The 17,364-nt window shown below is 40.1% G+C and overlaps 1 protein-coding gene across 2 annotated transcripts in view; it reads left to right on the forward strand.

Moving 5' to 3' along the window:
- CNTNAP5 (contactin associated protein family member 5) overlaps positions 1 to 17,364 on the forward strand; it is a gene marked incomplete at both ends in the record, with an annotated part of 875,906 nt that overhangs the window by 822,873 nt on the left and 35,669 nt on the right. For both annotated transcript variants that reach the window (XM_082658898.1, XM_082658899.1), the window contains 2 exons: positions 1,981 to 2,111; positions 9,693 to 9,780. In XM_082658898.1, coding sequence (XP_082515024.1) covers positions 1,981 to 2,111; positions 9,693 to 9,780 — 219 coding nt within the window. The remainder of the gene's footprint in view (positions 1 to 1,980; positions 2,112 to 9,692; positions 9,781 to 17,364) is intronic.

Genomic DNA, 17,364 nt, shown 5'->3' on the forward strand with positions numbered 1-17,364 from the left:
GAAAAGTCTTAACTGGGGCTCAAATCAATTTTTAATTTCCACACCGTGAACATCTTATTTCAGCCCATACTCACACACCCGCAAATGCATGCCCTTTATAATGTATCAGTGTCAACATATACTAACAAACAAAAAAGAAGAAGAAATGGAGAACACACAGGAGGGGATACATTATAGTTCCCTGAATAAATTGTAGTGAACACCTGTCTAAGACCATCCTTTTGTTGTTGTTGTTGTTTATTAGATTCAGAGCATCTTCCCTCTGTCAGTTCCCTGTCTATTGGACAATATATAAACTTGCAAAGTTTATCATTATGTCAAACACTTTTGGATGCAAAGGTAGCGGTGGGAGACTCTAGGGAGGAAATGGAAGCAGACAGATGAATCATAAAAAGGAGATAGAAGAGGGCTTTAGGGCAATGAACTTTTTGGGGTCCCGGGTAATGCCATCCAAGAAGCTGACAGTAACCTCATGACACCAGAATATACACTAGAAGGAGAGATGTGCCTCTTTGCTCACTGACCAAGCAGCTGAATACAAAGCTGAGGGGAAAGTGATCAATGAACCTCTGGCCCTGTCACCATCTCACCCCAGTGCCTCCTATAAGACTGGAGTCAGCCCTTAATTGTGTCAAACTTATGTTGAAAAGCCATGGGTTGACTTTCTCCTCCTAGGAGCTGTGTGACAATGAGTTAGCAAGAGGTTTCAGGAGCTCTTCTTAGGGTACTTAGGGAGTCACTGATTGCATCAAACATCCTAAGAAGGTGAGATCAATATCTGTAGAGCTCTAGAAGAAATGGTTGAGGTGTTTTAGACCTAAACTGGAATGCTGGGGAAGATATAGAATAAATACCTTGACAGGGTCTTGGTTGAGATTACTGACATCTAAGATGGATGCTAGGCAGGTGTTGGTAAAGATGTATAAAATGGAAGTGATTTCTAAAATGGATAGGTACATACAGAATGTGTGTATGAATGACCCACACAGTGGGATGGTAAGAGAGTCCCAAATAACTTCAAGGAATGTGGTCCTTGTCATCATGCCTGACACATAATTATCACATGCTGATTTATTTTATTGGGTTGAATTATATATTAAAAACCCAAGTTCTTAGAAGGAGTCAGAAAGAGCATGCCAGCCACCATCCCTTCCCCTGGCAGGTCCTTTCCTTTCCCCTGGCAGGTGGGAAGGCAGGGAAAGATGGGCCCTTTCCCTTCCTCTGGCAGACCTCTTACCTCACGTCTGAGCTCCTCTCTGCACCAAATATGCTACTGCTAGGGAGCTATTATTATTTTTTTTGTTTTTATGTTATTTTATTTTATTTTATTTTTATTGATTAGTTTTTAAGTGAGAAAATACACCCCCAATGGAAATCGATAGTGACCAGAACCAAAAGGAAAGGAGGAATGAAGGAAACCAGGATTAGTGGTAGGGAGCTTCTGCTATTGGCTGACTCTGTTGGGTAACTGCCTCATTACCCCAAATTATTCTCTCCTATTCTGCCTAGATTACTTTACAATCTTATTTCACATTACATATTCTGAAATTCCAGGAAGGCAATTAGGAAAAAAGGGAGTTCTAGGAAATGGTAGGAATTGAAGAGAGCGTGGGAAAAGATTTTATCTTATTAAAGTTTTCACAATCCAGTTACAAAATAGACTTGTGGTTGTTTTATTTTCCAAACTGGTATTTTGGTTTCTGATAACACACACACACATACACACACATACACGCACACACACACACACACACACACACACACACACACAAAAGTATTTCAGCTATGCTCAGGATTTTTAATATGGACCTAGATGCTATAGTCACAAGATATATAATACCTTTTAAGAATGTGAATAATGAAAAGATTGAGACATAGGTCCCTAGAAAACAGTCACGATCAATTAAAAGACAATCTGATCACATTTTTGCATTTATGGCTCCTATCTTTAATTCTAATGTCTAATGTTTGTCTTTTAAGGAAGCTTACAAGTTCGCTACCAGCTAAGCAAGGAAGAAACCCATGTATTCACCATCGATACAGAGAACTTTGCCAACAGAAGACTGCACCACCTGAAGATTAACCGAGAGGGCAGAGTGTTTACCATTCAGGTACCTTACTTCCCTTCTTCTCATTCAGCCAAATGTGCATTTGGTGCTCAATACAATTTTTCTGAGCTTCGACCCCGAGCCAACTGTGCAGCCAAGTTCTGGGGACAGGTAAAAACCACACTCAGCCCTAGCCTTTGGAGAATTAGAATAGTGGTCCTCAGGGCGCATCCCCCTCATCAGCATCAGTATCACTTGGGACCTTGTGAGAAATACTAATTCTTGGGCTCCATGTCAGATCTACTTAATCAGAAACTTTTCTGTGGGGAGGGGGAGCAGGTGATGCTGATGCCTGTTCAGTTTTGATAACCCCTGAACTGTAGCATAATGAGGAAATCACAAGGGATGGGTAAAGGCTGTGGGAGGAGTGTGCACAGGTGATACAGGAGCATGGATGAGGGCACCCACCTCATCTGGGCATCAGGTACGGGTAACCCTGAACAACAAGGAGGGGAGGTTAGGGGCACCAACACCCCACCCAGTCAAAAACTTGAGTATAACTTATAGGTGGCCCTCACTGTCTTCAGTTCCTCTGTATCCACAGTTCCCCATCTGTGGATTCAACCAATGGAGGATCCTGTAGTACTGTTGTATAATATTTACTATTGAAAAAATTCCTCGTATAAATGGACCTGCACAGTTCAAACACATGTTGTCCAAAGATAAATGGTACTTACATTCTGGAGGAAGTTAGGAGTAAATTGAGTCTTGACGTTGATTTCAAATTGGCTGGGTGGGGAAGAAAGAGGCAGAGGGTCCCAGTGAGCCCCTGCAAAGCTGTCTGAAAGAGCAGAGTGTGTGTCAGGCACTCCACAGAATTCCCGGGGTCTTGGTACAAAGAGGAGCATCAGGCAATAGTGGATCGCAATAGAAAATGGGCAGAGTCCAGACCATCCTCCTTTAGAATCATGACCTCAGGTGAGCTCTTAAATCTGCCCAGAAATCACCCCTTAGTCTTTGTTAATTCATCCATCCTCCTGATCTCCTAGATGGCAATTTTAAACTTTCCCTCTCTCTCCTTAGACTGCCGACAATTGCAATTCAATCTCCACTCTTGGTAGATGACTTCATTTCCTTCTTTCTGTGAAAGAATGTAGCATTCAGAAGAGAACATCCACACAATCTCAGCACATTTCTCCACCTACTTCCATCTGTGTCTGTGTACCTCTTTCCCTCCTGTTGCTGAAAACGAACAGCTAATGGCTCTAGCGAAGACCTGACCAATCACTTGTGGGCCAGATCTCATACCTAGTGGACAGCATCACTGCAGCATTACCCTCCTCACCTTTCTTTACAGCATTTTTCCAGCTCTACTTAATGGCTTCCCAAAGCATAAAGCATGCAAGTATTACAGGCATTAAAGAAAACCAAAAACATGAACAAAAAAGTACGGTGTCAGGAGGGAAGGAAAACTCACTCTCTTATCTGACTCCATGTACTGCCCCATTTTCTCTTTCAGTTTATTGCCCAGTTCCTTGGAAATGTTGATTATAGGCTTGGTCTCCAAATTTCCTCTTCCTTTTTCTTAAACCTACCCAATGAAGGTTTGTCACTGAGCGGCCACAAAATCACACTTCTCAAGAGAACAGTGGCTGGATTTTGTCGAATCCAATGGTCTTTTCCTCATTTGTCTTTCACTGGCATTTGACACAATGACCTTTTCTTTTGTATATATTCTTTTCCATTATGGATTATGACAGGATATTGAGTATAGTTCCCTGTGCTATACAGCAGGACCTTGTTGTTTATCTATTTTATATATAGTAGTGTGTTTATATTAATCTCAACCTCCCAATTTATCCCTCACCCACTCCCTTTCCCCTTTGGTAACCGTAAGTTTGTTTTCTATGTCTGTGAGTCTGTTTCTGTTTCATAAATAAGTTCATTTGTATTATTTTTAGATTCCACATATGAGTGATATCATATGACATCTGTCTTTCTCTGTCTGGTTTACTTCACTTAGTTTGATAATCTCTAGGTCCATCCATGTTACTGCAAATGACATTATTTCATTCTATTTTATGGCTGGGTAATATTACATTGTATGTATATATCATATCTTCTTTACCTTTTCATCTGTCGATGGACACTTCGATTGCTTCCCTGTCCTGGCTATTGCAGATAGTACTGTTATGAACGTTGGGGTTCATGTATGTTTTCTAATTAGAGTTTTCTCTGGATATTTGCCTGGGAATGGGATTGCTGGATCACATGAGTTGCCTTTAACTGACATACCCCTGCACCTCTTTTTGTTCCCCTACAGCCTCTTCTGAACACAGCAACTTGAGTGATTCTATTAAACCATTAGTCAGATCGTGACACTCTTGTGTCCAGACCCCTTCCATGGTTTCCTTTCTTATGCAGAGTAAAGCCAAAGATCTTGCAGTGGCTTAAGAGCACCTCCATGACCGCACACCCCTTGCTCGCTTCCTGCTGTGACTTCTCTGATCTCACCTATTCCTGTCCCCTCTGTAACTCCACACAGGCCACTCTGGCCTGCTTGCTATTTCCAGAGCTCTTGAATATGCTTGAGTTTGCTTTGCCTAGAACACGATTGTTCATGTATCTACATTGCTTACCTGTACTTGTACTTCCTTCAGGACTTCACTCAAAATTTGACTCAAGGATGTCATCTTTGGGTGCCTTATTTAATACAGCAATCCAGCTCCTTGACTTCAATCCTAAACCACTTAAGCACTATCTAACACCCGATACAACTTATCTATTTATCTAGTTTCTTGTCCTATCTCTCTCCTCTAGAATGTAAGCTTCATGAGGACAGGGATTCTTGTTTATTTTCATTACCATGGAACCTCCAATTTATCAAGCAGTGTCTCACATATAGCAGGTCCTTAATAAATATTTTTGACCTAGGTGAATTAACTCCACAAGGCTTATGTGGAGAAGATTAAATTAGCCCTGTGGAGAGGGGAAGGGAAACCACTGGATTTTAGGCAGGGAAATTAGCATGGGTAGCCTTTTGTTTCCAGAGGCTCACTGTGATTGCTCCATGGAAATACACATTTGGGAGCCATGAGATATAGGACAGAGACCAGGCAGGAAGAGAAGATAAGGGTCTCAACTAGTGCAATGGGGTAGCCAATGAGAGGAAGACTTGAGAAAGGTCTGGAAGGAACGTCAGTAGCCTTAGCTGACTGTCTGGATATGGATTATGGGATAAGTCAAGACTGAATATTCGTTTTTTTGATTGAGGGGAAGTTCAGGAGTCATTGGCAAATATAGGACACAATCACAATTCCTGAATGATTATAATTTAATGGACTCACCTCTAGTATTGACTCTTGAAATAAGAGTTAAAAGTCTTTGGGTTGAAGCCAGATTAGAGGACAAAGGAGGTGGGAATGATGACATCTTTTTTGAACATGTCTTGACTGAGGCCTTGATGGGACATCTAGGCTGCATGCTGGTGGGCATTTGCATATATGACCCCTTCTCTGTTTCTTTCTATTTCCTAACTTCTTTCCACAAACAAAAGGCACAAATAGGGCAGTGAGAGAACAATGGGGTACTCCCTTCTCTTCTCCATCTCAGGGGTTCCCACCAATCAATTAATAGTCAATGATAAGCACATATCTGTGGATGACATACCATTTCCAAAGCACAGAAGTAGTAGAAAAAAATTGGAGACGGAGAGTTTCTTTGTTTTTTAACTTTAAATCAATTTATTGACACAGTCACATGACATACTTGTCTCTGTGACACTCCCACCCCCCCAACCACCCTTGCCCTATCTCTTCTCCTTCCTCCCTACTTAGAACAAGCCTTCCCTGGAGGTCCAGTGGTTAGGACGCTGTGCTTTCGCTGCCGAGGGCGCAGGTTCAGTCCCTGGTTGAGGAACTAAGATCCCGTGTGTCTTGCACAGCCAAATTTAAAAAGCAACAACAACAAAAACCAAAATAACAACAAAAACAAAAAAAATAGAAGAAAAAAAAGGAACAAGCTATTTAGTAAAAACAGAAAGGGGTAAGCTACTGCTCCATCTCAGTCTCAGGCATTACTCAGAACCAGTTATAAAGAGAGGGCAGATGGTTAGCACTATACTCAGCCAGCCAGAGGCCTCCAGTAGCTACAAACAGACCCTCCCTCAAGGTATAGTCTTGAGTTGCTAGTCCTTCTCCTCTCTGCTCTGTGTGACTCTAGGAAGGAGTCCTTAGGGACCAGGGCTGCAGGCAAGAGTGAGAAATCCTGGTGATGATTTGAGAATTGTAATTTGGCCAGTGGTTTCTAAGGCTCAGGTGCCCTGACCTGTGCCCTGGTGGTGGAGGTAATCTACAGGGTCCCTACTTAAAATATATTGTCATTAAACAGATTAACCCAGGTTACCAAAATGCCAGCACAATTACGAGCTGTAAAGAAGGAGGAGGCCCAGCATTTTCAATCCATGGAGTTAATGTCTTCCTTTGAGAGGTGAAGACCCTGAGATCAAGAGAGGGATCCCTATTGTGGGACAGGCTTGGGTGTAAATCCCAGCTCCATCACTTATGCTCTGGGATCTTAGACGGGTTATGCACCTTTCTGAGGTTCAGTCTATTTATCTGTAAAAAAAGTTTGAGTGTTGTGGGGATGGGCTGGAGTGCAAATGCAGCGGAGCTCAGTCAGTTCTGGTAAAGGTTCTGTGAAAGAGCATAACTAAAGGACCAAGCACAAAGCTTGGCATCTAGGGCTTACAAAAAAAAAAAAGAAAAGAAAGAAAGAAAAAAAGAAAAAGATTTGTTCAATTTCCCTCCTTTTCTCATCTCATTTAATGACTTGACAAGACCACTGGGCATCCTTGATTCTGAGATTAACAAAGCTTCTCGAGGCCAGATTACAAATTTTAGACACACTAAAGTTTAAAGGACTGTGGTACTTCACTCCCTCACCACCTCACCAACAGCAGTTAAAAAGAAAAGCAATCCTAAAGCATAAAATAAACATAAGGGAATATAACATAATAATGTATTTCTCGTTGAAGACTTCAGTGATTGCCTAGCCCCTATCATAAAGATTGAGGTCCTAGAAATAAACATTTGTGGTACAACCCCCCACTTTTTTTGCTTTTGCCCTGTGCATTTGCTAAGCTTTTCAAATGGGTAACCCAGCACCTGAGTCAGTACTAAGGGTGCCCTCAGGTGCACTCAAGTGCCCTCACTCCATGTCAGGGCTGGAATCCACTCCCCAACTATCTCAAGCCTTCTTTGAATCATCCTACCTTCATCTCCAAACCTTTATAAATACTTATTAAAAAAATAACCCTTTGATTAAGTGTCATTCACCTCCTTCTCCCCCTTATTTTTCATCTGGTTAAAGTAGAAAGGACCAGGTAAGTTCCCACAAAACAGAACAGTAGGACAAGAATGACTCATATACTAGAACAATTAGCTCTTCCAAGTGTGACAGTGTTGAGGGAATCACTTGCATAGGAAATTGATCCTTTGGAGCCTGGGGAGGAGATGAGAGGCAGAAGCTAGAGGAATCTGAGCTCAACCTTCAGTTCTAAGAATCCTTCTGCTGCTCTCCACTCAGCAGGAAATTCCCACTCACTTTAGCCTCCTCTCCAACCTGGGCAACAAAACATGAGAAAAGGCACCCTGCCCCTTGCTGGAAGAGACAGTTCCAGAGTGTAGGTGAGAGCTCTGAGATAAGGCAGAGAGAAAACTCCTTCAGAGCAAGGACTGAATCTGGGCATTAAATAGGTTGCAGGTGAGGACCATGGGTATGATAAACCCTATGTTGTATAAAGGTGTGGAGGCCACCAGGGAAGCCAGAGGCATCCTGGTGTTGTGATGGATGCTGTCTTCATAGCCCAAAAGATAGAAAGGGAATCAGTACAGGATGTTTGTTTATTCACTCAACAAACCTATCTTTGGAGTTACTTTCCCAGTTTCTGTAGTAGAACCTACAGAAAACATATATCAATAAGATGTCCTCGAAGAGCCAATAGTTTAGTGGGGAAGAATGAGGGGGAGATAGAGAGACAGAGAGAGCAGATCTTTAAAATACAGCATCTTAAATGCAAGGTTAGAGGTAGAAAAAAATAAAAAGGCACCATGAAAGAGAGAACAGGATCAATTAATCTAACCAAGGCATCAAGGAAATCTTCCTAGAGGAGGTGGACTTTGGGAACACTTAGAACAGTATCTGACACATAGAAGATGCTCAAACATTTGTTGAATGAATTTTGTAGAAATTCAGAAATAAGAACACACAGTGATTGTCTACAAGCTGCTCAAGCATCTAGAGGGATATGGACAAGTAAAGCAAACTCCATATTGTGTGGTTGGCCGGCCACATAGTGAGGGGACACTGCTATGTGATGCTGTGTGGCCTTGCCCAAGTTTGTGATCTCTGTGACATCAGTTCCACCATCTGAAATACAGGGATAATAATGTCTATTTCACAGTATTATAGGGAAGAATGCATTTTGAAGGATACTTTAGTATGGTGTCTCATACATACCAAGTCTTCAATAAATAACAAGTATCATTAAAGTATAATTTCATGAATGAAAAAGAAATAAACCATATAATCACATGTCACAAGTCATAGCCACTGACTTCCTTCACAGCAAAAACCACCGCAGGACCCAGAGTCCTGGAAGAGGGTCACTGAGCAGCAGTGGGTGCAGAAGGAGGGTCCTGGTGGTGGGAGCTGGGAGCACTGGGTATGTGTCCTGATCAGCTGCTCCCCAAGGGGAGCCCGGGGACGGGCACGCAGCTGACGGGGTCTTAGTCTCCTCTTCCTACAGATTAACTGTGATATGTTACAAGGATCCTTCCCAGGGATAACATCATATGAATATTCAGAGTAGAGCCAGGAAGAAACTGGTAGGGTTTGACTAGACAGAAAAAACCTGGGGATGGATGGGAAAAGATGCCTTGAAATGGGGAGGAGAACAAAGAGATGGAACTGGAATTAACAATGTGTGTGGAAAGGACGGTTCCCTAAAGAATGACCCTAGAGATAAAGTCCCAAAGAATCCCCCTCGTGGCTTTCACTCATCTGCAAGATGGGATTATCATCTGTTCATGTTGGTGGCAACTGTTCAGCTAGCCTCCCCTCCCCAGGGTCAAACCTTTTGTCAGACTGAAATATTCACTCAGGAAAATCCCCCAGGGCACCCATGAATGAGGCCAGGTCAGAATGATTGGAGCAAAGGAGACGATAATGGTTTTAAGGATCAAATGGGGAGAAGGGGGGAGAGATTGGGAATGAATACCTGCTTTCCTTTTAATGTTAATCCTGCACAGTGAGCATTCTTGAAAGGCTTCATTTGTTTGCTTGTTTACAGCAAAGAATTTGGTGAGAAACTCTCCGTGGGGAGATAAATACCTGTCAAAAGCTGTATAGAATTTCCCAGGGAGGAGACTTGTGTGAAAGCCTTTATTTCACCAAGAGTAAAGAAACGGGTATTTTATGTGCATTGTGGGAGAATTAGTGAGACATTTCTCATCTCTCCAGAGAGAAAGTCCCAGAGAGGGCTCTTCCCTGCATGTGTTTTCAAAGCTGTTTCATACGGGAGTGTTTCATGTGCTGGACATGCGGACCTCTGCTGATGCCTCTTTGTTTTCTCTTTTCCTGCAGATGGATCAGCACCTCCGACTCAGTTATAACTTCTCCTCAGAGGCTGAGTTCAGAGCCATCAGGTCCCTCACTTTGGGCAAAGTCACAGGTTTGTTTTCCTAGTCCATGCCTTTCCGGCAAGCTCTGTTAAAATAAATAAAGTAATAAATAATTTTCACCAGGGGAAGCACCAAGATGCGTATAATATCCCAGATGTAGAACCAAGAGTCCTGCTATGGGAGGCTGAGAGGTACGTGTGGCAGGACCACAAAGTGGCATGTATATCTACTTTGTAGAATCCCGAGTAAGGTAAATGAACAAAGTGATTCACCAAAATAATTATTTTTACCTAATTTCAAATTAATTAAAGCGTTTACTGCATTCTTTTAGTTAAATTTATGTAAATTTTACTTAAATAATTTAAGAATTTGAACAACCCAATTATTTAATTCTGTAAGTCCTTAATCTGTTTTCTAATTTATTGAAAATTCAGAAGAGGATTGGAATCTCCTACGATAATAATGGATGTTCTTTTTTCCTACAGGAAGTTCTGTGAATTTTCATTTTATGTCTAATGATGACTTTTATTAGGTGTAGGCAAGATTGAAATTTTTATATCTTCTCAGTGAATTGAACTTTTTTTTCACACTGAAGTAATATTTTTTAACTTTAATGTCTCTGTGCTTAATCTAGTTTGTTATTAATATAGCTAATTCGTTTTTGCTTTAGTTAGTATTTGCCTGGTATATCATTTTCCATATTTCCCTTTCAGTCTTTTCTTTGTTTAACCTTATATATGATCTTGTGACGAGCTATAGCTAAATACTGCATTTTTATCCAGTTTGGCCATCTTCTATTTTATAAATTGGCAAATGTAAGCCCTGTGCATTTGGGGGTTACTTGTATGATTGGGTTTGTTTCTGCCTCCTTATTTTCTACTTGTCAACTTTCCTGTGATTCTAGCATGTTCTTTCTTATTCTCTCAGTCACAATACAGTGTAGAAAACATTAGTAACCCAAGGCATTTTAAGCAGGAATGGATTTAACTCAGGAAATAAGTTGCTTTTAAAATTGTGGCCGCACTTACAGTGTGCATTCTTGTTAGAGTCTTTTGGAGTAACTCCCCAGGCAGCTCTGAGCTCATGAGTGGGGAGCTATTAACTCCCAGGCCATCCCTAATGTGAGACTAGAGTCCAGATGCCACTGTGGCCGCAGTGGCATGTGTCAACTCCCAAGAGGCGGAGAAGGTCTCTTAAAAAGGGTGGCAGAGAATACTTCAGGTTACCATGACTTTGCTGGCCAGTAGAAAAAGCTGAAAAGGCAGAAAAATGACTCCTGTCACACTATAGCCTTCCAGATTCATAAACAGTACTTAATTTCCAGAAAGTAATGTGCATCCAGAAATCTATCTGCTGTCAGGTCTGGGAAATGTCAGTTTTAGTTGCTAAAATGGCAATTGAATGAGCCAATCAACAGTGACTGACTTCTAGATTGAATTTTAAATTTCTTTCTTATTCCGTTCCCCTCTCCTACTATTATTTCATGTAGACACTGCTTTTTTGATTTATTAATTCAGTCACGAATTTGTTGGAACCTTCTACTTTCTACCAGATTAGATTTCCTTGTTTCCGAAGTAAATTCTTTTGAATTTTTTTCTGTATAAGGGGTCCTTTATCTGAAAACAGGAGTTCCACCTTTCATCTTTATTCCTGGAAGATAATTTTACTAGACGTACAACTCGACATTGAAGGATTTATCCATGGGTGTGATGGAGCCAGCTCACAGTGGCTCATAAGGACCTGTTACACACATCTCTGCCCAATTCTGCTTTCTGTGATGTCACAAGGGTAGTTTGAAATCAGCCATCCTGGGAGTGTTTACTCCATGGAGCTCAGAAATTCTGCAAGTCAGGGCTCTCCCCACTGCTTGACATCCAGGTTAAACCCTCGCCAGCGCAGCACTGGACTCTTCTGATCTGGCTATTGAAAAGCTGGCTGTCAGCCTGTCCTGCCTTTGAAAGTGCTCTGACCACCACCACTCCCAGCACCCAAAACCTACTTTTAAGGTCATTTCTTTTAATTTGGTGTTTGGCAGTCTTATTACCATGTGTCTGATTGTGGGTTTCTTTTTAATTGTCTTATTTGATACGTTTATGTTTTCTGCATTTATTCATTAGTTCCTATTGTATCTAGTTCCTATGTATTATTCATATGTATCTATCCACTAGCTCTCAAAAATTCTCAGCATCTCAGTAATGCTTCTTTCTTCTTCTCTCTACTTAATTACTTTCGGCCTGCACTAGATAAACCTTAGACTTTTTAACTCTATCCTCATGTGTCTTACCATCGTCTTATAAATAAGTTTTATTCTTTATATCACTGTCTCGCATTCTGGGATATTCATTGGGTTTTACCTTAAAATTCATTTATGCCTACTATCCCATTAAACTTATTCAATGAATCATTTTTTCATTGATTATGTTTTTTTTAAGTAATACTTCATCCTTTTTCAAACATGCCATTTAATTAAGATAATCTTTTGTTCCCACTTATTTTTTAAATTTTTTTATGTCTTTAAGTATTCCATTATTAGTTATTAAACATCTTGTCTCTGATATTCCCAATATTGGAAGTCCATAGGGATCTAAATCTATTATTTTCTGTTTTCTAACTCTTTCCTATGATAGCTTGTTCTCCTATGCTATGTGTGTGTATAAGTATGTGTGTGAGCTCATTTTTGGTTGAAATTAATTTGCAGGAACATTGATGATCAGAAATTGGAAAACTTTCCTCCAGGCAAGATTTGTGTTTGCTTCCGCCTGGTGCCAGGAGGTGCTACCAATTTCAAATTATTTCAGTTTCTCATTTTGGGATTTTTTCTAGACAGAGAGTGAATATAAATTTAAGCTCAAGGCCTGAATGAGACCAAACCTCTGGCTGAAGTCTCAGAAGAAATGTTATTACTCTTGATATCATAATATGTCATTTTATTATTATTTTTGTTACAGTTTTTTTCAATCCAGAGCCACATCCCAGGTGGAGAGGTTTTATACTTATGCCCTTTTCTGTTAGGTGATTTTATTTATCTTGTCCCCTTTTCACTGATTTGAATGTAAGAGTCATAGGTTGAACATCTTCACCTAGCAATAGCTCAAGGCTAGGATTCCTATTCTTCTTCAAGACGATTTAGGTACTTTTCCTTGATGCAACCTTAATGTTGGTTGATGACTCACTGTCTTGGTTTCATCTTTCTTCCCCCAAAAATCTCCCCCAAACTTAGGATTCCTCTTCGTTTCCTGAAGCTTAGCAGGACATTAAAAATGTGTTGATTGATTTTAATGATGCAGAATTACTTTTTATAGTATCTGGTCTATTATATATCCCCTGATACCTAAATACATCTTGAGCCATTGAATCCTCACTTCAACCAAATCAGGAGAATTTTGGGAAGGGAGATCATTAGGGCTGTAAGACCACCAAGCTCTGGCTGTTTTCATGACACCTAGTTTGTGTAATGGCAGCTCTAGAAACATCCTCTTATTTAAAAATTTCTCTCTATTAATCTTTCCACAGTGTATGATATTCCTGTGGCATTTCTGTCTTTTGAATTAAACCCATAATACATAAGATTGAAAGGATGAAAATTTAAAGCAGGGTACTAAATTACTGAGGGCCAGCTTGTCATTTTGTTTTGGAAAATATAGGAAAGAATTTGATTATGGTTGAGGAAGAGTATCCAATAAAATGTCTTCACTGGGCTAAGTGTGGGAGACTCCTGCCTCCCCCCCTTTCTTCCCATCCAAATTGCTATAAATAGACAAGAGCACTTGGATACACAATTAACCTCAGCGCTTCTGGTCTATGAAAGATCTATATCTGGAGGTGAGGGAAGATGATATAAACATCAGGTCTATTATTAAGGAGGGACATCTATCCTGCAGACCCTTTGGAAAGAAGCCTCATGCATCGGAAAGAACTCTTATTTGTTATAGGAACGGATGGTGCAGGAGTGGGTACATGGTATTGATGACAAATGCAACCCTACTCCACAATTTTAGAAAAGTCTAGTACTAGGTTGGACATTTTCAACTCTAAAACAAGGATTTGCAAGCACTTTTCATAGGATAGACCAAGGGCGAATAAGTGTAGTAAATCTGGTGTCCCAATTTTCTTCAATACCATTAACAGCATTCTACTGTGAAGCAGAACACATGTATTCATTTTCTTTCTGTAAGAGGAAGAGCCAATTCACCATTCGAGAAGGTAGTTATTTAGTACCAATAATGGTTCTATATGGTATGTGCCTACACACATACCATGATGAATAAAAGTCTCTTTCTTGGGAATTCCTATGATGTAGAGACTAGTCCATGAAAATAGAAGATAAAATCATTGGCATTAAAATTGCATTATGGGTGTTTACCTATGGTAAGTCATGGGCTGTTGTTGGGTTTATTCCTTGGTTTATTAACGTTCTTTGACTTTTAAGAAAGATTTCTTGGTTCTGGTCTATTACATGAATGGATTAAAGAGAAGATAACATTAAAAAGAAAAAAGTGTATATATTTAGGGAAGTCACCCTTTTGAACAAGATCATCTGTTTCTGGAAAATTAATGAATTCTTTAGAAAACATAGAAGCACATTCCTTCGATTCAAATATTGTGACTTACCAGTGTGTTTCTAAGTTTCTGTCTCACTCAACCTTGGTAAAAAAACTTGGACATTCACACAGGTTTAGAAATTTAGAGAGCTTGAAACTTCTAAAAGAAGCTGTGTTTTTATTTATATATATATTTTTAATTAACTTTTTCTGATCCTCGTTTCTCTTAATTTACTCTGCCAGATATGGAAACATGTTCAAGTTTAGGTGGAAAGGAATTGTAGTACTGCTTTTAAACTGTAGTTAACAGATTCCAAATAGACATTCAAATGAGATTTGCACTCAGGGCATACTTACAGGATTATCCGTTTATACAGCCAGCATTTATTAATTTCCTGCCTACTTGCCAATTTGATAGGCTGAAACTCAAACCTGGCAGAGACATTATTCTTTTGCTGTGATTGCTGTTTGCCCAGGTAGTTTCAAAATTCACTTGGCCCTAACAAGCCATTAGAAATTGAAAAAATTACTTCTCAACCTGCAAAAGAACCCAGCTGATCTAGAAATTGTAGGGCTAGTTGTGAGCGCTTGCCTATGCTTTTTTCTTCTTCAGATGAAGTGAGTTCTGATTGTGTCTGTAGAACAGGGTTTTTTGATTCTCCCAAATCCCTCAGTTTTGAGTGTCAAGCCTACTGTGTCTTCTGCAGCATCAGAGTCTTGTTGACCAAACACCCTGATTGTTTTCATGTTAAATCATTTCTCAAACATTTTGTAGGTGAAGAGTTATGGCTGATATTTTTAGACAGCACAGCAGAATTTATGCATGTAAGTGAAAGGTGAATACTGCAAAGTACTCTTTTGGGAAGACTGTACTCTATTTTTTTTTTTAATTTTGTACACAGTTGGGCCCCCCTTCTGCTTCAAGACTGGTCCAATTGATATTAAACTGGAAAGCAAAATTACAGAGTGAAACAGCTCAGCTTTTGAAAGACAAACTAAGTCATGTTTGGCTTTCTCCTCTGTAATTACTATTGTGTGATCATGGTGAATTGTCTAATCTGTCTACAGTTCCTCATCAGTAAAACGAGGATGATAACATTTAATTCATAGAGCTGAGTAAGCCTTCCATGAGACACTATATGTAAAGTACTTGGTATTTAGCACACTCTCCACACATTAGAAGTTTTTGATGTTTGAAGATTGTGGGAACCTGGAGGAGAACTGTGTTTTGCTTTGTTTCTGTTTTTGTTTTAATGAGTCTGGAAAAGTGGCTATAAAGGTAATTTCCAAAGAGGGACTCAAATGCATTCTAAAAGAGCAGTTTTGGACTGTGGTGAGCCTTGAAGATGGGAGTATGAGTCACTGTCAATCAGGGCTGTTTTAAAGGTATATCAAGCTTTAACCAGTTTAAATTGACAATAGATAATATAATAGTTGGTGAAAATGGAAGTTTCAAAGTGTAGGCTTTGCTTCAGGCACAGCTGGGTTCAGAAGTTCAAATGTGACTGTGATTCAGCCTTTGTCTGTCTGTCTGTCTGTTTCTCACTCCACCTTTGACTCTCTTTACCTCTCTATGGGGCTTTATTCTCAGGCAGAATTTCAATGGTAACAAAGGTGGAATCAGCAACCCCATGCTTGATCACTACCATTTCAACAGCCCTGGTGGAAAGAAAGCCTCTCATTTCTAAAATTTCCAGGAAAAAGTCCTGGATTGAGTCTCAAAGGACAAATTTGTGTCAAGTGACAAGTCCAGATGATGACAATGACCAAGGGATTAGAATACACTGAGTGGCTATGCTTGGATTATACACCCAGCCATGGCTCTGGACAGGGTGCAGGGTGCAGGTCAATATTAACCACATGTGTTGAGAATAGGGAAATGTTATTTCTTTTCTTTCTTTTTTTTTTTTTTTTTTTTTTTTTTTTTTTTTTTTGCGGTACGTGGGCCTCTCACTGTCGTGGCCTCTCCCACCGTGGAGCACAGGCTCCGGACGCGCAGACTCAGCGGCAATGGCCCACGGGCCCAGCCGCTCCGCAGCACGTGGGATCCTCCCGGATCGGGGCACGAACCCACGTCCCCTGCATCGGCAGGCTGACTCTCAACCACTGCACCACTAGGGAAGCCCAGGAAATGTTATTTCTTAAAAGGAAGCCGAAGTTTTCTTACCAGAGTGAGATGGACTCTGAGGAAGACAAATCAACAATAATCCAATAACAGTACTCTTTTTCCTCATTCACATTCTGCTACCCCATTTTGACCAGGAAAGAATGGGATGCAATTCTACGAGGTAGGCTTCGAATTGTGCATAATCTGGGGACTGCATTGTGCTTGTGTACATCAATAGTCTAAGTGTGTTGCAACAGAAAACATAGTCTTTGAGAGTTCCTCTTTTATGAAATGCATGTTATCTTATTTGGAACAAGTTTATAGCTCCTGAAGAAACTACTGAAAAGTTATTTTATTTGAATTCATAGGTTCCTTAAATAATGTTTCACTTTGTTTATGGTCATCTCTAGTTCTCTAGTAAATAAAAAATCTCCAAACCACAGCCCCTTCCTGACTCAAATTCTAAAATTGTGTGTAATTATCTCGTATTATGTCCAGAAATTTCTTAATGATACTGCTTCCCTGAGGAATAAAATATTTCAGACTCATTAATCTGACCTCCCTGTGAATGATGTGTTTTAAAGGATCCTGAAATATCAGATTTCAGTAATCATTCCAACTTCCTAAATACCCATCTTATCCTTTCTCCCTTGAAGATAACAAACATTGGGTCACAACTGGACTACAGGCCATTTGTTAGTGTTTCTTTTAAAGAATAATGAACTGCATTTTTCCTTGTGGAAAATGCAATAGATGATTTAGTTTCACCTCATGCAACAGGAACTGTGTGTTATCTTCTGATTAAAAATACAATTTTATCTTGCATTTTCAAGGAACGACTACATGATCAGAACCCAGACCTACTCCATGCTTGTGCTTCTCTGTAAAAGTCAAGTTTGTTTATTGTAAAAGCAAAAGCACTCTTTGAACAGACTTTGTATGTCCTCCCCTGACTGTATTAACAAAGGATATTTTGTGTGGTCTAC

The sequence above is a fragment of the Grampus griseus genome (assembly GCF_964374135.1).
Source record: "Grampus griseus genome assembly, chromosome: 7".
NCBI classification, from domain to species: domain Eukaryota; kingdom Metazoa; phylum Chordata; class Mammalia; order Artiodactyla; family Delphinidae; genus Grampus; species Grampus griseus.